The sequence below is a fragment of the Pipistrellus kuhlii genome, unplaced genomic scaffold, assembly GCF_014108245.1.
Source record: "Pipistrellus kuhlii isolate mPipKuh1 unplaced genomic scaffold, mPipKuh1.p scaffold_m20_p_18, whole genome shotgun sequence".
NCBI classification, from domain to species: domain Eukaryota; kingdom Metazoa; phylum Chordata; class Mammalia; order Chiroptera; family Vespertilionidae; genus Pipistrellus; species Pipistrellus kuhlii.
In genome coordinates, this window is record NW_023425493.1 from 13,103,475 (window position 1) to 13,128,522 (window position 25,048).

Sequence of the window (25,048 nt, forward strand, 5' to 3'; positions counted from 1 at the left end):
TAGGTTAAGTACATGTTTGAACTCTTGCAAGCAGAAGCGATTTGCTGATGACTTAATCATTTTCTGGTCAATTATCTGTGAGGGCCCTTGCAACTCCATGGCAATTATGATGCAAGTTGGCCTTTTGGGAGAAACAGCAGTCTCCCTGCTTCTGTTTCCTTGTTACTGCCATTCCCTGCCATATATTTTCATTCATTTATTATCTCTGCTAGGATGGGAACAACTTTCTGTGTAGTAATTACAGCCCCAGTACACACTTTAGCTGTCATCTTCTTGGGAGTCTGGATGTTCTCATGGCCAGCGTTTGATAAGTGGTCTTTGTTGATTTTTGATGAATGTGTATCTTTTTCTGGGGGCCCCGGGGAAGGGGGTGCCTGTGATGACAAAAGGCAGGGTTGCCTGTCAGCCCACCCGATAGAAAGCTATGGATTTATGGGCTTTGACTTGGCAAGTTGAGAGGCAGCTGTCCTTTACGTGAACAGAGGGCTGTCAGTGAGAACGGTGTCATCTGTTGTGAAGCCAGGAAGACATCTTCATTGAAAAGGTCACGGAGAAACCTTGGTAAACAAAGTTTTAGAGCTGAATCATGTTATGGTAACTTGGCATTTCAAACAAGTGTAATAAAGATCCTGTCTGTGCCATCTGTTGTACCTGCTCTTAACCACACCTTCCAGAAAGGATGGCCTCCATTGGAAGGGGTCTTTCTTCCCCAATGCTGGCTGTAGGGAGTGTATGAACAGGTATGATGGTTTCACCAGATGGCACCAGACACGAGTACTATGTGGAAACAATAAGTGGAATCATTGGAGGATGGTCATGGGGGTCACCCACTCCCTAAATATCAAGCAAATGGCAGCTTCCTCCTACTTTGTGTGAAAGCCATTTCCCAGCATTGAATGAGGCTGTTTGTGATGACACAATCTCTCATTTAAAAAAAAAATCAAGCTAATGGTGGAGTCTTTGGCTCTTCATCTCTGGTACCTGAAAGTAATAACGCTTCCCGAGGTTCCATGTCTTGAATGAATTTCCATAAGAAATATACAAATGCAAGTTGTTTTCCTGAAAGGTGGACAGTGTTTAAAGGAAGCTATTCTGCTTCCAGAAAAATCAGATTGAGAGTGTGGATTTCTAAAATCTGAAATGGGGAAGGTCCTGATGTGATTTCCATTGTTCGTAGGTTTTATAATAATCCTGTGCGTACATCTTTGCCGAGCCTCTCTTGTCATCCTTTCAGTAGAATTAAAAACATTCCAAGTAAGGGGAGCGGGGGAGGGGAACTTAAAAAATGCTTTGAATGCTTGAAGAATCAATGAAGAAAATGGCAGAGTTCTTATCCCTTTTAATATTTAAATTTAACAGTTCAACAGATGCATTACCTCTCAGCTCATCAAGTGGTTTAGCAATTTCCGTGAGTTTTACTACATTCAGATGGAGAAGTATGCGCGTCAGGCCATCAACGATGGAGTCACCAGCACTGAAGAGCTGTCTATAACCAGAGACTGTGAGCTATACAGGGCTCTGAACATGCACTACAATAAAGCAAATGACTTTGAGGTAGGAACTCTTCTTTATCTTTTGGTTTTCTTTCTTTTTTTTAGTGTTATTTTCTTCAGAAATGTCCCTCAATGTGGTTTTTTTATTGGTATTTCATGGAAACACCCCCAGTGGGTAAGAGGTAGAGCAATAGTGAGGAGCACTCCCCCCCACTCGAGGTTCCCATCAAAGTCCTGGGGACCTGACCCACTTCTATTTCCTTTCCCACGGCCGGCTCTGTTGCTTCCCATTGGACCACGGGATCAGGGAACTGGAGAATCCAAAGAAAATGGCAGTGAGAAACACACAGTGTGGTCCCCTCTCAGAGAAGTGGTCCCTGTCCCAAGTAGGCCTTTTCCACACTGAGGTCTGGTAGGGTGATTGAGCTGAAAATATGAGATATGCAATGAATGGCAATAGCAAAAGTTGTTGTTTAAGGAAGTCTAGAAATGCCGATGGGGGAGAGATTCCATGGTTTCTAACTTTAATCAGCATTTATTTCCTTTATGGAAGAAATGGTATGAGAGTTTACTAAGTGCATATTCTAAGATATCCATCAACATCTTTTTTTGTTTTGCTTCCATGTCTGTTGTTTGGGGAGGAGGCGCTTGTGTGTGTATTTTGCATATGGGTCACTTCACAAGCATGTTGCTCTGTGTTCATACTCTATTATACACATGTATGTATATACAACAAACATATTATAGAGACACACAAAGCAGTATACACAATTCCCAGAAAGCAAACTCTATGCAACAATAAAATGTATGTGGCTCTGAGTAAGGCTTTTCTTTACTGGCTAACGTGGTGTCTCAGCAAACTTTTTCATTGCAACACGATGACTATGAGAAAACACTAACCAGTCTCCCAGGACTCACAAAAGCATTGTGCTGAGCCCTGCTGGCTGGGGCAACAATCCCCAGAAGTGGGAATGTGGGAGAGTTCCACAGGCCACACCCCCTGATGTGAGAGTAGATAGGCCATGGCTTGACTGAGAGGTCTCTGCCCCAGTAGGCCTTTCCCACATTTAGGTCTTGCATATCAACTGAGCTGAAAATATGTTATGTGCAACGAATGTCAATAGCAAAAGTTGTTTTCCTGAAAGATGGGCACTCCTCTTCTTTTATCATCTCAAGGATAGGCTGTGAATGTTTCCTACCTCACCTGCTCGTGCAGCAGGGATCTTAAGTTAGTCATCTTGCTTTCCTCACATAGCTGGGCACTACCCAGAAATGCCCAGGAAGGTCTCAACGTCAAAGGAGAGAGGGGGAGAGAGGGGCACCTTGGTCTGGCTTTGCCAATAAAGGGACCTGACTGCCACTGCCCACACTCCATTTCTTTTTTGGCCCCTTCTCCCTCCTTTCTCCCCCGCTCCCTATTCTAAGCAGCTCGATTATGGCGGCTTAGAAAGAACTGACTGGGGAAGCGTTGAGGCGATGAAGTCATGGTTTTTCCTTGAAAATCTGCATGCTTATACGACAAGCCACCAATGTATCTTTGCTTTCTGAGACCCATGGAGCTTGTTTGCCACAGGTGCTATAAACAACACTGTTCCTTGGGCTGAACACATTAAAAGTGAGGATCCTTGTCCTGCTCCCCAACTTCAAAGTCTGTCATCACAGGGCACTGGTTTATGTATCCACAGAGCACCAACAGATTCCTCCTAAAGCTAAATGTTGTTTTTTTTTTAAATCTCAAGAACTTCATTTACACTCCCCCCACTACCACCTGTTCTGCAAGTCCATTGCCTTAAACTTTAAGCTATGAGAATTTGACTGTGTGCTAATGAACTCTTTATAGTTTATTAGGGCAAATATTCACTTAGTGGCATGCAGCAAGCTTCAAACAAGAATCGCCCAAACATTCCTGGGAGAGCTCTGCATTTCAGTTGTGTAACACACTCGAGAGACCAAATCCTGACAGCACACATTAGGATTTTTTGTGCTGTCTAAGCCTTACCTGGTTAGGATTTAATCCCCTGCTCGCAGCACAAAGACCAACATGACACAAACAGGGGACGGCTGGCATGAAGAGATACCCAACAAGCTGCTCCATTTAGCATCATCTAAATCCCCCTTTAATATGATTAACATCTGATATTCCTCTCTTTCTGAATCATATCCACTTCCAGCCAGGCCACCTCTCCTTTATCTGCGGTGTCTATTTTAAGACTGCTTCAGGGCAAGGAGTGTGGGGCCCAGGGAGTCATTTTGTCACTTCCCATGTGACTTCGGACAAGTTATCCGTCTATTTTAGGTCTTATTCTTCCTTCGGTAAAACTAGGCTCTTTCTGGAAATGTGGTGACAAGGTAACAGGAGTCTGGATCCCGCCCTGCCCCCTCCGCTCACAGGCTCACACATTCACATGTGGGTTCCCAACGTCACCCAACCATTTTTCATTTCACCTCTCGGTTTTGGCACATGTGCTCACAAAGTCTTCAGATAAGACGATCCTTTCCTTTCTGGGCCCGTGTGCATGGAGGTCAGTGCTTAAGTGAGATGCTTAAGAAGCCACTGGTCTTATCACAGTAGCTTTACCAGTGTGGGCCCCGGCTGGGAGCCAGAGGTGGGCCCAGCACTGGGAGCCAAATACCTCAATGGAGAGGGTGTGCCCTGCGTGACTTTGGCATTGAAGTTTCCGCTCTTTGACTGAGTGGAAGGAGTCTGTAGTCTAACATGAATAAGAGAAGAGGGTGGCAAAGTGGAGAACTGTACACCTTGTTTTCTTTCTTGATTTTTAAGCAAGCATGTAGAGGAACTCTGAGGTTGTGCCTGCATGATGCCCAAAGATCCTGTCCATTCAAAGGAATCTATTAACCCAACAGAGTACTAGCTGGTCCAGTAATAAAACATTTTACTGTCTGCATTTTCAATTTCTCAGTCAGTTGTTGGGCAGCAATAATAATACAGCTAACATTTATTGATATCCACGATACTCTAAGTGTTTTACCACTATTATTTAATGTAAGCAGTAATAATAATAATACGGATCTTTAGAAAAACTTCAGTTTGCCTAAAGATTTGTACTGTTTTTAAAGTAATTCTAAAAAGGGAAGGGACAGGTAGAGGCAGGGGTAGAGAGGGGTCTGAGATGAGAGAAAATGAGGCTTATGTTTTCCCCCCTTGCTAGACTTTCTGCTCCTTCATTCTGTTCTCCTTCTCTTGTCTTTTTTTTCCCCCCCTCAGCTTTCTGCTCCATCGCTGCCTCTGTCACTCTTAGCACCACCCCCCTTCAGCCCCTGCTGCTGATGGCTCTCAGAGCAGATGGGGAAGGTTTATCATTAGCGAAGAGGGAGTGGCTTGAATCTCTCTCCCCTTCTAGACCCTGCCTTTCCTGGCCTTTATGAGTCAGGACCTTCTGAGTGACAGGAGAGTGGTTCTGCCTTTTGTATCAATTTACACAATTGCTGAGATTCTTGGCAGAGCATTCAGACTTAGGGTGGTGAGAGCTTGAGGAGACCCAGGGGGTGTGGAAGGAGGCTCTGAAGGGGAGGGGGGCGGTGTGACAAGAACTGTACTCTTGGTTTGTGCTGAAGCCCAGAGAGCCGGCCACGTGCCGTGGAGTGGGGCTCTCGCTCCGAACCTCCGCACGTGAGTTTGCGAAAGTGTGCGGAAGAGGGGGTGTTCCGTTACAACTGCATCCTCCCCTTCTACTTCTCACATTTAACGAGATTGGTGACAATAAATTTGTCCTTCCAGGTGTTATGGTATATATTTCCATGCTTCATTTTCACTTCACTTTGAAGAGCTTCCAAAAAAAAAAAAATTTTTTTTTTTTTTTTATGCGAAGGGAAAAGGGGGGTTTGGAATGCTGCCCCAGTTTTTAAATCATACTGACACTTTTGACTTTAGGGGCATACGAGTTGGGTTTTATTGCTTTTTTGTTGCTCTCACCGCTGTGGCAGGAAAGAAGGCAGTGATCGCTGTCAATTCCCAAGGCTGGTTTACAGGTTTGGGCAAAGAACTCAGCGAAGCCACTGACCTGTGTAAGTCAGCAAGGCGAAGCACCCTAGGGAAGGGGCCCAAAGGCCCACCTACCTCCTCAGGCTGGCGCCATGACCTCGGCTCGCTGAGTGATGTGGTTCCGCTGAGAAAGGCAGAATGGCCCCAAGATTGGGAGGCTGGAGGTGGCCTTGTGTGCACGCTGGCTGACACCTTCATCCAGACAGATAATTCTGACTTTGGGGGTGTGTGAGTTGGATGTTTTTGCTTTTTTGTTCCCCTCTGCCCCGCCCTGTGGTCAGCCAGGCATCTCACCTAGGCCCATGTGGGCCTAGCTGTTTAGCTGCAGGCAGGGTCTAAATTCCCAGGGAGAGTGATTGTACGCCCTTGCCCAGGTCTTTGGATGGAAAGCTTAAAAATTAATAGAATGGGAATTTGATTCATTGATTAGCCGGTGGATACATGCCATATCCTAAGATACTAACATCTCCCTGGGCAGCTGACCCATCATCAAGCCTGGGGTCCGGCTTTTTTCTGGAGTCACACAACAGGCTAGGAGAAGACTCCCGCAGACTTCTTTCTGTGCTTTTCTTTTTCTTTTTCTTTTTTTTTTTTAAATATATATTTTATTGATTTTTTTCAGAGAGGAAGGGAGAGGGATAGAGAGTTAGAAACATCAATCAGCTGCCTCCTACACACCTCCTACTGAGGATGTGCCTGCAACCAAGGTGCCTTCCCTTGACCGGAATCAAACCTGGGACCTTTCAGTCCACAGGCTGATGCTCTATCCACTGTGCTTTCTGACTTCACTCTTAGAAAGAAAAAAGAAAGCAGCCCCCCTCACACCCCCCCACACACTCCCAAACACAGGCCCATCTGAATCCACACACGGGATGTATTCTCTCCACCATGCCTACCCCCACACCAACCCACCTCGCTCTCAACATGGCACATGTGGACAAAGACTGCATGTATTTGGAGGTCTGTCATTCACATCACCATCTCCTCAGAGAAGAAATGAGGACAGGTGGATCTAGGAAGCGCTTCCCTCTGCCCCAAATAGATATTTAAATATGGGGACCGTTTGGCGCACTGGCACATGAGTGAGAACCTCTTCCTGCTCTCGCAGTCTTTTGGCCGCAAAGCCGCTGAGCTGTTGAAAGGATCGCGCCACGCACTATTGGTGGGTGGCGGGGAGGCAAAGAAACGCTTACTGTGTCTTTCCTTGCCAGCCCCACTCCTGACAAGCCAAATTGATCTCTTAAGAGACAAAACGAATGTTCTCCAAATACACGTACACCCACGGCTGTCGGGGAACCTATTTCTCGTACAGAACGATCGCCTGAAATGTGAAGGAGAGAGCAGCAGAGATGCCGGCGTGGACGTGGGGCAGGGCTGGGGCAGAGGTGGGGTTGTGTGCTCCCAGGGAGCCTGCACTTTTGCGCCAGCCGCTCGTCCTTCTGGAATCCTAGGCGCTGATCGGTATAATGAAACGGGGCCCATTGATTTACCATCTATTGGGGAATGTCATTGCATTTTTAGCTCCCCGTGTCTTTTTTGTCATTGGGCTACATTCAAGCACAGTCAGATCGACTTGAAAACCTCCTTACTCAACAGCTTTATTAGTTATATAGCATTCCATGACCTTTCTCCACATTCTTAAAGAAAAGGATACAGTGGAATGTCGCTTCACTTTGCTTATGTCCTTTGTTGTGGTGAACAAAGCGTTTTCTACAGTGGCTATAGCACATAATTATACAGCTTTCAATGGCAGTGTCTTGGCACCTATCAGAGTTCAGAGGAGCCTTTAGAAAAAAAAAAAAAAGATGTTTTGTGGCGGCCTAGGGAGGGTCTCATCTTTCCTTCAGAAAATAGTTCAAGGCTCTTCTGTCAAGCTTCCCTACTTAGAGCTTTTTCTCCTCCTGCTTCATAAAGTTTAAAGCGGATTCGGTGGAGTTCTATGATCTATTTCTTTTGAAAGATTGTTCCTCGGCACAGAGAGGGCCTTTGACTTCAAGAGTTCACAGATTCATGTCTTTAGGTATCATATGTCTGACCTTATCAGTTACTCCATTTAATGTCGGAAAAAAAAAAAAAAAAAAGTCTCAACGCTTTGTGTTTGTCTGTTTTGCCTGTGTGAAATGATTTGGTGAAAAGACCATCCTTTTTAACACACCACCAAGAGGCCGATTCGGCTGCAACCTGCCCTGTGGCTTTTCTCTCTTTTAAAAAAAAAAATGTCCTTGTGTTTTGTGTATGGATGAGTTCACAGTGAGAATAGAATTATACAAGGGCAGGCGCACACACAAAAAAATCTTTTGCTTCCCTCCCTTTGCCCCCCCCCCTTTCCCCCCCTTCCCGTGATCTATTGGCTCTCTTAGTGGCTGTACCCCAACCAGCGGAGCCATTTAGCAAACACAGAGGCGGCAGCCATGGCGCTGGGGCAGCCATGGGTTTTCCCTTGCTGCGACCTACCCCTAAGGCCTTCGCAATTAATTGTCCTTCGGAGATGAGGAAAGTTCAGAGACAGTGTGCGGAGTGATGCCCATTGTCTGACATTCAGCTCTCCTTGCCTAAGCTCTTTCTCTTGGTCCCACAAAGGGTTTTCAAGCAAGGGGGAAGGGGGGAGTGGAGAAGGGAGCAAGTCCTTAGCGGAGAGCCTCTGGTGGTGGTTAGAGCTTTCAGGGGGATGTTACCGTTGTGTTCGGCCCATCCTGGGTTACATGTCTGAAGAAGTTCTACAATAGCAGGCTTTTGAAAACGAGCCTGTTTATTTGGTCTCCAGTGAGCAAACGCATTTAGCGAACCCAAACTTGCTCCAAAATCCGCGATCCCTTTTCACGTGGCAGATAACATGGAAATCAAATTGCCTCATCCCTCCCCCGTCCCCTGTCCCCTGATTTTATTTCACTTTGACTGTTTGGGTCTTCCTCAGACACAGAGCAGAACTTTTCACGATCATTCCACTCAAGTCCCTTAACCACCTCTGTTAAAAATACTTATATATGAAGAATAAGTATTTTTGCAAACATCTCTTTTTGGTTCTTGAGAACCAAAGCAGATTATCCCGGGTTAAAAATAACGTTTCACCTTCAGGGACTGCCTCGAGCCAACCTTCAGTGCTGTTTGCTAACATGACATAAAACAAACACAAGCCGGTCCCCTCCCCTCTCCGGGCTGAGGCACAAAAGTAAGACGCAGTGTGGGAGACAGCTACTTGAGAAGGAAAGGAAAAGCAGAACCACTAAGGATGGTCATACTGCTCCGAGTAAATAGAGTGAAGCCAAGAAAAACAAATACAACCATTTTTTCCGAGGGCCACTTAAACGAGCACACGAGAAAGGATTAAGGTCACTTCGCTGTAGTGTCCACAGCAACTTCAAGGCCGAAGGGGACCAGGCTGAGAGGCAATCTCTGGGTCCCTCGGAGCAGTCTGCTCTGGAGGAAGGGGCCCACGGGGTGGCCAGAACCTGTCCCCATAGCTCTTAGAAAACACATCCACTGCAGACCTTTTGGTATTTAAAGAGAACCCATCTGGGGAAAGTTGACACAACAAATAGAGTCATACCAAAAAGGGGGAGTCATAAAAAATTGAAGTTATTCTTATGAATCTTTCATTAGAAGCAATGAAAAGGGACACTATTGGTCTAAGTCCTTTGTGCTCCCAGCCCTTCTTCCGGGCTCCGGGCTATTGTTCTTTCAGCTCCTCAAACAGACTTTCACTTTCAAGCTGACAAAAGTCACTTAGAAGCCAGACAGCTGTACTAACACACCCACCTCACTGAGCAGCAGCCAGGGGCAGGTGACAGGGGCCAGAGATCAGCCTGTACTGCTTTTGTACTCACCTGGAGAGGGACCATTCATTGCTCATTTCTGTCCCCCAACCCCCTGAGGGTCCCCCAAGATGTTTCTCGCATTTCCTTTACAACATGAAACATGGACGTCCATGATAATGTTTATACCTCGGGTTGCATGGCCTGGATCGGACTGGTGAAAAGTCTGAGCAACAGAACTCAGCAAAAGGCAGAGGGAGTTTTACTCAGAACTCCTTGGATTGCCCCCCTGGCTTCTCTCCATTCAGCCTCTTCCATCCAGTCCGAATCTGAAGCTTCTCCATTTCTGCTGCCTCATCCCAGAAATAGCTGGGATTGCGCGAAAAACACCCACCACCAACAGCGAGCACCAGCCTGACCTTAGGATTTAAGATGGAGTTAGAGATAGGCAGGTCGCCCTGTCTGCCTGCCTCCCCCCCCCCCCCCCCCCCCCCCCCCCCCCCCCGACCTCCGGGCCTTGGGGCAGCAGCGCCCTGGGCCGGGCTGCGGGGAGAGTCCTCCCCGTGTGTGTATTCCAGGCCCTCCCTCCCCTGTCACCTTGTGTACAGTCTGGTCTGTGACACTGATGGTGATTATGTCATTATTTTGCTCTGGGGGCCCTGGCACATCTGCAGAGCCCGAGCACATCTTCTTTGTTGCGCTGGCAGGCGTCCCACCCCACAAATGCTTCATTAGCCCTGCTGCCGGCCTCCTTGCCAGACGCCGGTGCCCAAATGCGGGCTCCTTTCTGCTCCGTCCTTTTGTGTGGCGGATGATCGTTTATTCATCTTCCCACTTCTTCCCCATGCCTGACTTCTGAACTCCAGATGTCCCAGTTTTCTTGCCCAAATCACTCGAAAGAGAAACAAGGAGCAAAACAAAAAACAAAACAAACAAAAAAACAAACTCCTTGCTCCTGAACCCATCCTCACCCTTTCCCACCTTCCCACTTTTCCATCCACCCAGTGAATGGGGTCTTTGAATCTCGCACCCCCTCCCCCCCATGTGTGGACTGATGCTTCCCCAGTTTGAAAAGATACGAAGCGGTTGCTCCCAGTAGGACAGCGGGTAGGGTTAGAATTCGGATTTATTGGGTATTGCTTATTCTGTGTGTGCCTTTCTCCACCACCCCTTCTCTCTCTGTCTCTCTCCTTGGCTCCTTTATGTGCTTCGGCGCATGGCCTCATTTTACCAATTTTCAGAAAGCGGTCCAAACTGGGAATAGAGCAAAGATTCTTCATGCCTCGCTGTGCATGGTATAGTCAGCTGAACGTCCCTTTCCTCTGTATGGAACTGTCTTCCCTCTGTCCCCAGCCGAAGTGCCCTGCCTGCTCCTTCTGCTGTCATCACCTCCCCAGCCCCTGACCATGACCTATTATTAGATGTTGAAAGTGATTAACCGGGGGCTGTTTTGGAAACAAGCTAAAACATTTCTCTCAAGTTGGACTCTGTATTTAACGGACCAGGGCGTTAGAGAAGGTGTAAAGGTTCCAATGTTAACTGCAGTAAATGTTAGAGCTCCGTATCTTGTGCCGAGATGGGTTCTCTGTAATTGGTATGTTTTCATCCCTCCTTAAAATGGAATTAATTGTCCTGTGTTAGCGTATTATGAGCAGCTTTCCTCACAGAGAATTTAAGCAGTTTTTGTCCCCCCAACCACGCCAACATGGGAAGTTTCAATGTCTCTATCTTTGAGTATAACATCGATTTTAGTTTTACGGCCAAAGGAGTAAGTTCTTATATTTTCAGCGATCATGGTCAGACCGCTGTCCAGAATTCGAATGCAGACTCCTGGGTTGAAGACCCTGGAGAAGATTAAAGAGCTTTTCTCCCGAGGAGTGAGTTGCCATCGTGTCCAGGTTCCTGGGTTCCCCTGTCGCTGAGCCCTGTTTTGACTATTAGGAACCAGTCAGCTGGGACAGTGAGGAGAGGGGTGGCCAGATCAGCAGGCCACAAGCCCTGGGCAGGGAGCGTGTTGGGAGAGTCGGGTACCTGTCATTGATTGAATCATGTTCAAACGACTCAGGATGTCCCCAGAACATTCCCAACTTCCCATTATTAGATCATTATGGTTTTATTACCCACGGGTTTATTTAAACCTTTTCAGGCCTAGCCCCGTTCTCAGAATATACCACTCCTCAAGATAATAATTCTCTAAATTTATTACCCGCTGAGAAAATAGTATCTTCTTTTTATGGCTCGTAAGTGATTTCCCGGGAACTCCGAAGGGATAGCCCTGGTTATAATATCCTAGGATTTGTGGACGGGGCTGGGGCCATGTTCTCCATTTCCTTTCTGATTTTATAGACTTGGATCATTACTGCCTCTTAATCTTCATCTCTGCAGATGAAGGAGCTCTAATCCTTTTTAAAAGTCTAATCTCATACAGTAAGCGGGCTGCCCCTGGTCGCTTTAGCTGCCCTCTGTAATGCGCTTCAGCTAGACGGTTTTTTCCCAGGGACTGTTACAGTTAGGAGACGAGTGAGCCAAGTTCTAGGTGTGGAATGGCACCTCATGAATGTACCCAGGGGACATTTTTGCTTGCCCCACAAGTTTATCCTGAGAAGTTGGATTTCTTGAGTAGCTTCCCAGGTGCACTTATTGGTGAAAAGTGCCTATAGACCAGTGTATGGAACTCTTGACAAGTATCTAGCAAATCTGAATCTGATTGTGTCTACAGGACATATTCAGCCAGATAAGCAGTGGGCAGATCCACCATGCTATCCAGATGTTTACAGTGTTTTTGTAGATAAAAGTATAGAAGTATTTGACATCCTGAAGACCCAGCCTTATCCTTGGGCTCTAGTCTATAAAAATGATAGTCTAAGGCAGTGATCAGCAAACTCATTGGTCAACAGAGCCAAATATCAACAATGCAATGATTGAAATTTCTTTTGAGAGCCATAAACCAAACTCTGCTCATGGGCCACGAAGTTTCAATCGCACTGTACGTGTGCGCCTGCATGTGGTATTTTGTGGAAGAGCCACACTCAAGGGGCCAAAGAGCCGCATGTAGCTCGCAAGCCACGGTTTGCCGACCACTGGCTTAAGGGAAAGGAATTTCTGGTCTCTAAATTATATTCTCAGGAAGGAAACAAAAACTTGACTTACAAGTAGATGTTATTTTATTTAAAAGCATCACCTTGAAATCTTAAAAAGGAAATCCTTTGACAAGGTCAGTGGTCCTGGGCTAATAGTGTAAAACTTAAAAGTGCATGGCTTCTGGAAACAGTTCCCAAGTTCAGATCCCAAGTCGGCCACTTTCCAGCAGTGAACCCTTAGCAAGTGTCCTCCCCTCTCTGTGCCTCAGTTTCCTCATCTATAAAACGGGGAAGACAGTAGCATCTACCTCACAGAGCTGTCCTGAGAATTAATGAATCCACATGGCTTGATTAGCACAGAGTAAGTGCTGTATAAGCATTTGTTTTTATGCATCTGTCAAGCCAAACGAAAGTTACCTTGTCCAGTTATTGCATCATTTCCTGCTGACCCCAAATAGGAAAACAAACAAATGAGCAAACAGAGAGTTCTCAGCAGAACTGGGACAAAGAGTCAATGCAAAACTGATTCAAAAAAGAGAAAGTGGTCTCTCTTGCCCCAAGTGTGGCTGTAAAGGTGGCACCAGCCTCGATCAGAGCTGCAGTCATAAGTCCCCGAGGAGAAGGAGCACCAGATTGGAGGGTCTGCCTCAGGCAGCACCTGCCTCAGGAGGCTCTCCTTTGCTCCCCGCTACAGTGATGAGATTAAACACAGAGCTGTGTTCTAGTGTAATTGAAAGTGTAATTCTGAAATTCTGTGATTTGAGGATAGCAGGCCTTCTGCATTCTCTAAATAAATCCTTGGGGTGATGCGAAGCATTAGGCAGTGACTGTGGATCGCCTGGGAATCCAGATGCCATCCACCCAGGGCCACATCCACCCTGCGGCTCTGCTGTGACTCAATTACCTCAGTAACGGTCTCCAGGGTGCCCCCATTGGTGTTCCCTCAAGGCCCGCTTTGCAGATCTCTCACCAGTACCTTCGGAGATGTGGCAACTCCCTCGCTGGGATTAGAGAGACTAATCTTCCAAATTCATAAACAATTTATTGACTGAATTAGCACTAATCTTTATACTTGCTGCTCACTTTATCTGCGTTGGCTAGGGCAGCCACACAGTAAGGAGTTCATCTGTGAAGCCCTCATGCCTGTGGGTTTCCTAGAAGATGGTACAGACCCGAACTAATGGGGGGGCCTACACACCCGTCCCCACAAGCATTCTGCTGGTGCCCCACCCCAACTCAGCCAATCAGCACCCATAGTATATTACTAACCTCTGAATAATATGCTACATCTCCCCTATTTCAAGACAGAATTAGTTGTTCTAGATGGTATAACTACCTTCACGATTAGGCTTGGTTAGTAACTTTTACAAAAGCAAACCATTCTTTCCTTTCAGTATTCCCCAAGTGATAGTAACTGAAGTTGTAAAAGTTTTCTTCCCCTGGGGTTTTGTGGGTGTGTTTGAGTGTGGTGGGTAGGTATGAAATCCTCACAAGTCACTTAGATACGTATTTTTCATCTTTCTTGCGGTCATTGTACCCAACCTCTGTTTTGAACAGACTACTTTAACATTTTTAATTAAAATCTGGTACTAAAAGTGGCTTTTAGTAAAAGGTAATAGATTCACTGAGAACAAGTGTGTGTATGTGTGTGGGGGGGTGGGGGGGGAAGAGGAGGGGGTTGAGAGGGGTAACAGCAGAGAAATTGCCAGAAGCAGAAGGAGGAAGGAGGAAGGGGATGAAAGGCTATGGTTTCAAGGCCACTCCACTTCCTTTCATACAAAGACTATTTTCAGAGATTTATCGTTTTATGTGACCTGCAAGACTCCTGGCATGGCTCTCAGCAGGGCCAGTCCTAGGTCTGACAGCATCCTGAGACTCCCCCTCAGGCAGCACCTCAAGGCCCATTAGGCATCGGAGGGGACTTCCAAAGGCTCCTGGGGCCTTTCTGGAACCTGTTTCTCAGCCTCCCCAAATTACTTATCTTTCTTGAAAAAGCAATTTCAAAGTTCTTCATAAGCTCTTAGGTTGCTTTTGAAATACAGCTCACCCTTACTTTTTTGCAAAGAGTCACTTAGAGGGGAGACCCAATAGAATTCTCTAGAAAGACAGAATGGAATTTCTCTAACAGAACCAAGATCTTTCGGACAAAACCAAATGATAGGACTGAGGTCATCAATCCCAGTCCTTTCCCAGTGCAGCCCAGGACTATGTGGACTCAGGAGCTGCTGTCAGCAGAGAGGCAGTGTCTCCCAGGACCTCCAAAGCAGGCTGGCTGTCAGCTGCATATCACGGTACCTTTGCTGCTCACTCTGAGCGATGCTGTTCTCATGGGCCTGCCTGACCCTGATTCCTAACAGTTCCTCCCGAGGCGGCCCCACACTCACGGCACCCCATCCGTGCATACAGGGCAGGCAGACGCGTTTTGATGTTAGTCCAGGCAAAGCCTAATTAGGAAGGTAAATCTCCCGCCGAAAACAATCAGGTAATGCATTCTCCAGCGGCCAGGAGTACCCGGATTATCAGTGCCCCAGTTTCCCTTCGTGCAACGCAGGAGATTTATGCCGAGTTGTTTTTGGATAATTTCCCATCTGAGAATGGCACCATGCTTGGCCCCGTTCATTGTAATGCCTTACCCAGGAATTGCAGCAAAAGCGAACCGTCAGACTCTACCAGCCTGTCAAACTGACACACCAATGGCACACCTTTCAAGGGGCTCGTTTGCAGGGAAGTTAGTGAACACTACAGAGTGAATGGCGTATGGCTTCTTTCTCCATCTGAGCTGACTCGTTAGATGTGCGGTAAAGGAGGGACAGGTTCCTCCACTGAGTCCATTTAAATATTTACTGGCAGGAAAGCACCCCATGAAAATCTCCCAATCAAAGCAGGGCGAGACCAAAGACTTCTGGGTTCTTGCCCATCTCTGTGGGCAGTCCATGAACTCTATTCCATAGCCCTGGGCAAGCCTCAGATGCACCGGAGGAATGGATGGTGTGACACTGCAGGTTGAATTCTGGGGAGGTGATCCAGCTATCCTGCAAGAACCACCAGTGCGCTGACCCAGGGAGGCCCGCAGGCTGAGTGAAGAGTGACAGGACGTCAGGCCTTCAGAAAAGCTGTCAGCCCCCAAGTTTAGCTAAGAGCGGGATGGGCACACTACAGTCTACAGGCCAGGTGGGCTTCTCCGTCTGCTTTTTATGACCCCTGAGATAAGAAGAGTTTTTACATTTTTAAAGGGTTGTGAAAAAAGAAGAACATGCAACAGAGATTGAATGTGACCACAAAACCTATGCATTGACTATCTAGGTCTTTGTAGGAAAAGCCTGCTGACCTGGCTTCTCTCTCTCTCTCTCTCTCTCCTCTCTCTCTCTCTCTCTCTCTCTCTCTCTCTCTCTCTCTCTCTCTCTCTCTCTCTTTCTCTTTCTCTCTCTCTCTCCTCTCCCTTCCTCTCTAAATTAATAAAAAAAAAATTACTTTAAAAAGAAAGGAAAAGCCTGCTGACCCCTGGCTGAGGCTGTTTCTCTCGAGTCGAGCATGTGCCCTTTGAGATCCTTTCTGCTTCTGAAGTTCCAAAGCTATGATTCTTCGACTGAATAGTCTGGGTCCTGCTCTAACCTGAACAGCCCCTCTAGACACGTAACCCCAGCAGGGAGTTTCCAATTGTTTTCAAGATCGAGACGTGTCTTTGTAGTACCTCAGAGGAGTAAAAGTATCTCCGGAGAAAGTATTCCATTTTAGTGTTTGATGCTTTCCTTCTGATTTTGGTTTTATTTTGTTTGTTTCACTGTTGTTTAAACTCGGAGTCACTCTTTCAAACATGCGCAGAGTTTGAGAAAGACGGAAAACTTCCTCCATGACAACAAACAACAGGATAATCATTGAGTTTCCTGACATACATAACCCCAAGACTTCCAGGCATGAGCAAATGAACTAGCCGCGTTAAGCATATCCATTGACCAGCGCTCAGCCCCACACAATACTCTGGTCGGCCTCACAGACTTTATTATAACAATTGTCTTTCTGTTCCCCGCATGCCAGTTCCTTCTCCTCAGGGGCCACGGAGAGGTGTCTATACGCAGAGCCGCCAGTGGAATGTTTACATAGTGTAAAATGAATACACACAAATTATTAACAGGTAGAGCAGAAGACGATAAGACATTCTTTTACATTCCCCGCAAGTCACCATTAGTCAAAGTGCTCAACTCTAGCACATGGTTGGTAATCTATGGTGTTTTTATCGAGACGTGTTATCAACAGTTTTTGTTTTTTTTTAAAAGGTGTACAAATCTCTTGCAGATTCTGTATTTTTAAAATAGCCACTCCTAAAGACAAAGACGCAAATTCAGGTGAGGAAACAAAGAAAGCACTCAGGGCACACGTGGGGATGGCCAGGCGCGCCTCCACGGCCCACACACAGGCCAGAGTCCACTTCCTGTGGTGCTCTCACATGGAGTCCCACCGTCCACCCAAGGTAGACCCTTACCCTCCCTCCTCCTTGCAGTTTCCATGCGAATGTTCATTCTTTTTACTGCGTTCCCTCCAGTGGGCCCTGGCTGGTTGCTACTCTGCCGGCATTAATGAGGGCGGGGGAGGGGAATGGGGGGGGGGTGTCAGGTGGCCTAACTTGGGAACATACATGCGCCTGTAGGTCCCTGCAGTGTGGGGGCAGAAGGAGCAACCTGCTTTCCTTTTGCCACTTTTTCTAATTATCCCAGCAGCCCTTTCAGTCTGGTGGGGGGAAACGTGGGAGCTGTTGTGTGGGGCTTGCTCTCATCCTTCCCCAGCCTTTCCTGAGGCTGACTTCCCCGCCCCCACCCCTCGCACATTAACATGACATTGCATGGGCACACAGACTGGGAGCAGCTTCCACCAGCTGAAACCTCTGATCCCCAACCCACGAGAGAGTTTGGCTTTTGGGTTTTGGCAAGAAGGCCTGTTGCCCATCAGGTCAGCATGAATAAAGATTTCTTTCTTCCTTTCTTTTTTTTTAAAGTCGGGCATCCACCAAGGCCCCCAGAGCTCCCTTTCTCAAGACAATTTAACCCCTTCCTTCTCCCACGTCTGGTTTGCTATTCTGTATGCATGGTTTTTTGTGTTTTGGTTTTTTTGTGTGTTTTTTTTTGTTCTTTTCCTGTGAGACAACCAAGAAATCCATCTGTAAAAATGGAGAGCCGAATCAATGCCGAGCCATCTTATCATTTTTAAAGTCTGTTTATCCAGCTTTGTAGCAGGAACAAGCAGCCTGTTTGAAGGCCACATACTTCTCAAACCTTGGTTGCAACACGTTTGCGCCGTTTTGAAACTGTCTTTATCTAGCTGAGAAAACGAAAATCTATTTGATAAAGTGGCACTCTGGCCAGTTTATCTTGCAATATGGCTTTAGCTCACTGGGTCTATTGATTTCCTTAAATTAATGTTTACAGAATGCTACTGAATTTCGCTCAACAGAACATTGTTCTTTTGAAGGTTTATAAAAACAATGATACAGACTGTTATTGCCATGTGTTCCTTTGCTTAGACGGAAGAAACGTGGCTTTTTTTTTTTTTTTTTGATGGTTCTTTTTTGTTGTTGTTCTGTTTTGTGTTGTTGTTTTTTTAAAGATAGCCTTGAACTCGAGCGACTTCCTAAAAGCATTTTGCTCCTCACATAGTTAAGGAGCAAACACAGAACTAGGAAGCGAGCCTCCTCAGAGGCCTAAAACGGCATGGGCCTGACCCGGTAAGGTCCCCCGACACCTGAATACGGCCTAAGCATCAGGATGAAAGAGACTTGAGTCTGAACCTCAGTGGTTGGGGGCGTCTGTGGACATTGCCAGTCCTTCCCTCAGTATGTGCGAGCGTCCTCATAAGATACAAGCGCTGTGTCGCCCTTGGATGGGCGCCCCAAATATCACACCTCGCTCTTGGCCAGCAGTGCTCCGTGTTTCAGACACAAAACCTAATCTCCAGAGATGGTTTTAAAGCTGGCCTTCCCTGGGAAGCACCATGCTCATTCAGCTCTTGACAGGGCTTCAAGTCACAATCGTGCGAGATGACCGAAATAAAACTCTGGGAACACAGAGCAACTTTTCTCAACTTGTTGGCCGGGCCAATAAAACCAGCCAAGCGAACCTCCTCAGAGCACCTCTCAGAACGCTGCTCTGCGCACAGTTATTAATCACAGCGGGATGCCTCCCAGGAGTCGGGCTCTTTTTTAAAGGTGCAAACCACTGCCTTAGGCTCGGAGCGTGGTTTCTGCTTCCCAGAGCACAGTCATGCTTGCTTTCCCCGTAATGAGAGGGCCTTGGGACACAATCCCCCGATTCGTCTCTGATAGCATCCTGTACCATCTCTCCCCTTCCGAAAAGGGGCCCGTGGGTCCCCGGCTGCACACTCAGGGTATATGCACGCACGGCTGCGGAGGGAGACCCTGAGGAGCAGCATCCTGTACCCATAGTTCATAGCTCCGTGCGTTCTCTCCTCTGCCTTTGGCAGGAGGATTCAGGGAGAGCGAGACCGTGGAGGGGAGCGGCCATAACGCATCTGCTCTTTCCTTTTCACCTGATGATCTCGGTGAGGACTTACTAGCCCATCTGACCAGAGTTTATCCATGTACGTTCACTCTGTCTGCAGAAAGGTCCCCAGCTTGGCGTGACACCTTCCCCCCTCCTCCCCTCCCGCAGGAGATGTGTCTCTCCTTGATCAATATTGACTTAACAAACAGCAGGGACGGGAGCGTTTGCTTAGCGGAATCATGTGCGCACCAGGGTGAATGAATGCTCGGGGAAGCACTTCAACTTTGTCTCCCCTGGAAGGATCCTCACGTGGGTGTGCGCACGCATCCCCGGGCACGTGCCCTTTCTCTCTTTTAACTTCTGCAAGGACGCTTAGAAGTCACCCAGCAAAATGCCTCCTTGGGTGGGTGTGATCACTGCATTATGTATGCCCTCTGAGGGTTCCTGGTGTGAACTCCCTTTGAAAAACCCAGCCCCAGGGTGTCCTTCTCCTTTCGTGCTCCTGCACAGGGGAGACACCTGGAAAGCCTCTCGGGATGAACTGGGGGCACGAGCATCTTCCTCTGACCCCTGGCAGGTGATCGGAAGGGAAGAAAATGCCCATGGAAACAATAAAGGCAGTCTGACGTCTGACGGGGAACTCCCAACTATAGATTTCTGATGGCATTAGGCTCCCCCCCCCCCCCCCCGCAACCCAGCCCCCCTGAAAGCCCAAGGGTTTTGAAAAGGGGCTCCCAGATTTTCACAGCCGTTTACCCCGTGTTCAGCATTAGCTGTGTTTAACGCTCAGGATGCACATGAATGGCAGGGTGTGGAAGTTTCCAGAGCACTGTTCTTTCAACTTCCCTGAAACAATTGCTTGAAGGCTCAAGTCAGGGCCTTCAATGCCGGGGGGACTTGGAGGCATCTGGGTCTGGTTGGAGGGGTTTTGTTTCTGTGTGTGGGTCCAGGCTGGGGGGAGAGGGTGGGCGCTGCGGGGAGTTATTTATTTATTTGGTTTTGTGAATCGAAGTTGTAGAGCCGTCTGAAATATTCATGCAGAATTGTCGGAGAAGCCCGTTTCTGTTTTATTTACTGCACAGTAGAACAGCCACAGCGGATTAGTCTACAATACCCGTAACAAAAGCCCAACAGCTGATGCATGTGATGTTAGGAGGTGACAAAACAGTTAAAGTATGCTGCTGGCTACAGGCAAGCAGTCAGCAGATGCAGACAAAAGGGTTTGTGACAAGAATAACTCTCTCTCCAAGGCGAGCAGTGAAGAGTATCCAAAATACCAGTACCCTTTTCTCCTTGACATTGTCTTCTGACAGTCAGCATTTTATTGCCCTTTTATAGTATTAAAAAAAAAAAAACGGAGGAGGAGGAAGAAAGAAAATCCACACACAAACTAATTCACCCCGATACTGGCCAGCATTTTACTTCCCCATCAGTTAGCCGCTCCCGCCCATACAGAGGTTTCCTTTCCCATTTGCCCAGTCAGGTAAGTTCGAGAGAAAAACAATAGTTTAAAAGATGATCTTGAAAAGATGATCTCCTTTGATTCGATGGCCATATATTGATAAGCTAGACAAGCTCTTGGAGCCATCGGGCTGGGGAGAAAGGTCTTTCTATGCCTGGTTTGTTTTCTGTCCATTTCAGCAAAGATCATTTTACTGATGAAATGGGGCCAGTGGACCGTTTTTTTAAGGGACTGAGGAGAGACAGGTCCCTATGGGGAGTGGTGAAGGGGCAAGGTTTAGGTCCCCCGCAAGGGGCCGATGGATGAACTGGTGGATGTTTCAAAGGTGTGAAAAATCAGCTTCCCTGTCCAGAAAATAGGAGAGGCTGTCTTCTTTTTAACCTTTCTAATCCCCTTTCTATTCTCTGTGACATTCATTCAGCTGCCAAGAGCGTCTGGCAAGGTTTGGGCCAGCGAGCACACTTTCAGTGACCGCTAACCTTGGTATGTCCTGACACTTATGATGAGTGTCTGCAGGACACAGAAGGCAGGCAGCCTGCTATGTCAGGCTTTTATTATGTACTGCAGAGGCTGGGGACAGTCAGTTTAATAAAACAAATCATCCTTGAAGGTAAAGCAACTGGGAAGAGGAGGAAGACAGGGGGGAAATGTGTCTTTGCCACTCATTCTGATAAAAAAGAAAAAAAAAAGAAAGAAAGAAAAAAGAAAGAAAAAAGAAAGAAAAGAAACAGAAGAGGTGCAAAAAAACCACCCACCCAACACACCGTGTGTACATGTACACCTGTGTGTGTGTGGGGGGGGGTATGTGTGTGGGTGGTGTGTGTGTGTGTGTGTGTGTGTGTGTGGCCATGCACATAACCCTGCCACTGACTGAGAAGACTTGAAAACATCTTCCCATTTTCCCCATTTCATCAAAGACCACGGGGCCCTCTTTTGCTGTGAGGAGACTCAAGTACAAACAATTGTGATGGAATTGGTGGATGCTGCTAGCCAGCCCCTTCACATTTTTGAGTGCCTTCAAGTACCTCACGGCGATATTATTCTCCTCCGAATATCAAGGCAAGGAGAAAGCAGGACCATGTGGGGTGAGGTTCCTATATTAGGATGCCTTTTATCAGAGCAAAGTTTCCACTCTCCTCTCCTGAAGAACACTCATCTCAGCAGCTCCCACAATAGCCTCCGAGTCCCAGCCAGAGACTTTGGAAGCCTTTTGTTTTTCCCCTGTGGCATGTCCAAAGGCATGGCCTTCCCTCCCCCCTCCCAGCAGCCTGCATTGTCTTGCATTCCTGGGGCTTGATTGACTGTTGCCACCTGATGCTGAGGAGATACTCTAGGGTTCATTCTGCACATTGTTGGGTTCTATTAAAAGAAACCTAGATAAGGGATTACTTGTCACTAAGGGATTTTCTGCAGATGTTTATTAGCGATTGGAAATCCATTAGGTGTGAAGAGGTACAGAAAAATACGGACACTGTCGTTCTCTGAATTCTCAGGTACCCCCAAAAACATCAGAAAGTAACCCCCTGACCAACTTACTCTGTTAAATGGAATTGGGAGAATTTTCTATTGGAGAGGGAAGGGTCTCTTTTATTAATGGGTGATATTCCTACCCCAGAAGTAGGTGAAATTCCCTCCCACTCTTTTGGAAGATCAGTTGCTACCCATCAGTTTACCTCTCTGGAGCCACCAAAAAAAAAAAAAAAAAAAAAAAAGATTAATTGCTCTAGTATTAATAGATCTCATTATCACTTTATGTCATCTAGCCCAATTCATTTTATGAGTATTGTCTCAAAGCAGACACTAAACTAGCAAACCATTTCATCCCTTCCCAAACAGAAACCCCAAACTGAAGCTCCCTCCTGGTGTCTTTGGTACCATTCCCATTTATTTTAAGTTACCAACTCTTCCATGGGTTTTCTCTAGCATAGCTCCACAGTTTGTCAAGGTTTTGATGCCTCAAATAAGTAGCAATAACAAAAATGCATTAAAAAGAACCAACATGGTTTAATGGAAAGAAACCTGCACAACTTATTTTGCATGAATCCCCTAATTGCATAATTTCTTCGGCTCACAGTTTCTTCATCTGTGAAATGATGATTTCTGAGATCTGTTCCAACTCTTTAAGTTCCATCTTATTTTACAAGTTCCTTAAGTATGGAGCAGGAAGGTTAAGTGCGATGCTAAAGCAATATGGGGTAAAGCAGAAGGCAAGATCCCATTATGAACTATTTATCAAAGACTTTTAAAAGAGCACTGCTAAGCATTGTGGGGGATGTGCGGAACAGAAACCATGGCTCTTTTTTCTAAAGACATCTTATGATAAATTCATTACAACTAGATATAAGTAGGCAAAAAGTTAAGTAACATCAGGATAGACGCAAAAGGTGTTAAAGGACAGCCCAAGAATACTACCAAAATATATATATATATATATATATATATATATATATATATATATATATATATATATATATATGTGTGTGTGTGTGTGTGTGTGTGTGTGTGTGTGTGTGTGTTTACCATAGGATAAAAGCCCTGAAAACAATCAACAAGCATGGCAAATGATAAGAACAGTAAGATGGAGGCACCCCCCCAAAGAAGTTACTTTGATTTGTTCTTAGGCAAACCTTAGAACTACTCCTCCCTCCCTCCTCCAGTGCTGAGGCTATTGTAAATATATCTCCTTCCTCTTAAACAGTGCCCCTGACCCCTTGGCCCTGGCTCCTCAGACCCCCTGTGGAGTTCTGGGAGTGGGCGGGGCTTCCAGCCTTCTCTGCCCTCCCCTGAAGCAGCTGCTATACCTTCTCCAATCACAGCTCTCTGCAGTCCATGCATGTGCAATCCCTTGTGTTCAAGGAACACAGATCTTCGTCACGGCTCTGTTGCCAATGGCCAGTAAAATCACACTTCTTGAAATGTTTATTTTAATAAATGCCTATGATTATGTTTCTGCAGCATTTGGCTAACAGCTCCCAAATCAAGTAGTTAGAGTGGATAGCTGCGCTGCCTAACTGTCCTCCAGCCAGATTCCCTCTCTCAGTAATGCCCATCTGATCAAATGGGAAGGATTATCTTTGGGGGAAGAAGGGAGAGTACTCAGCAAAACTGCTTAATGACTTTTTACTTAGTATAAGGTGAGTGGGAGTGTAATCTCTCCTCTTGGCCCCTCCTGTCCCACCAATACTCATGTACTAGTATATGCAAGAGATTTGAGGGGAAAATACCAAAGTTCTGTAGAAAATCCAGATGACTTCTCACCAGGGAATGGCCATTGGGGTGGATGGGGTTTGCCCATTGATGGGGGACAAGGTTGTGTCTTAATTGTTTTCCAGGAAGCGTTGGGAACTGTCCGAGAGATATTGGCCAGTGTGTGTGTCTTTGGAAGGAGCTACTCAAAATTCTCACTTTTTGTAGATCAGCCCTAGCTGGGGCCCTATTTCCACCCTCTGGGAAAGTATTAAGTTTCTGTCAAAGGACAAGTGACATACCATTGGAGGCACTGAACTTCTTTATCCAATTTGAAATGTTTAAAAATGGTTATCCTACTAGTTTTCTTTAACAGTTCCTATCAATTACAGAAATGTCCACTGCCCAAATTGGGAAAGATGGAGAGAAAAGGATCAAATATGTTCAACAGGACATTACGTCCCTTCCTTTGTTAAGTGGCATGTCTGAACTGAGATGAAAATCTTTCACCTCTTACTTGTGTAGACAGATCTGTCTACATGTACAACCACAGGGCACTGACTCCCTCATACGTTTGCTCTTAACTGTAAAAATAAAACATTAGGAATGCAGAAGGGCCCCACTAACAGAGATCGACTGAGTGTCAGTGTATACTTGGAAAATTATGAGTTCCTGGGAAGATTCTGTGAATCCATTATCTTGGTGTAGGGAGAGATAGGCCATGCTTTAGAATACTAAGTGCATCAATAGCAACTCCTTTCCCTAGATAGACTAGTCAGACTATTAAAAAAAACACACTTAAGCTCACAGGACACATACACTCACACACTACATCATATATATATATATATATATATATATATATATATATATATATATATATACACACACGCACACACACGCACACACACACTAACTGCTGTGAAAGAAATGATTAAAAATTAGGGATTCTACAAAGAATATTTGGAGAATGTTTGCCTTGGAGTATAATGACTTGGAACAATTCTCTTGATCTCAGTGAGCCTCAGTTTTCTCACCATAAAATGGGTATAATAACAACACATAAAGATGTTGGGGAACTGACTGACATAATTCGCATTCATTTCATAACACGGTGCTCGACACATAATGAGCACTCCAAAAATGTTAGTTTTTATTATTTTTATCACCTTCATGAACTAGTCTCTTATGGAATAATTCTAATCTCAAGGTAAAGTATTTTCTGATGTATAATTTTTAGGATTCATTACAAACTTTATATTTTGGGACTCAGCGTTAATGTTATTATCTTACTTCTTTTTGTATGTATATTACTTGATAGTACTTGATAGCATTTTAATGGACAAGTTAGCATTTGAACCAATCCTCTGACATAGGCAAATAGGCATGCAACAGAGATTTTGGTTTTCTTGGGTGTGTGTGTGTGTGTGTGTGTGTGTGTGTGTGTGTATATATATATATATATATATATATATATATATATATATATATATATTGATTTATTGATTTAAGAGAGGAAGGGAGAGGGAGACAGAGATAGAAACATCAATGATGAGAGAGAATCATTGATCGGCTGCCTCC

General features: G+C 46.0%; 1 protein-coding gene across 6 annotated transcripts in view; it reads left to right on the forward strand.

Annotated features, from left to right (window-relative positions):
• PROX1 (prospero homeobox 1) overlaps positions 1-25,048 on the forward strand; it is a 54,881-nt gene that overhangs the window by 23,608 nt on the left and 6,225 nt on the right. For 5 of the 6 annotated variants that reach the window (XM_045583128.1, XM_036441963.2, XM_036441964.2 and 2 more), the window contains exon 4: positions 1,360-1,554. In XM_045583128.1, the coding sequence (XP_045439084.1) occupies positions 1,360-1,554 (195 nt within the window). Of the gene's footprint in view, positions 1-1,359; positions 1,555-16,641; positions 16,816-25,048 lie in introns of those variants that run through there. The other variant, XM_045583130.1, reaches the window with a different exon arrangement.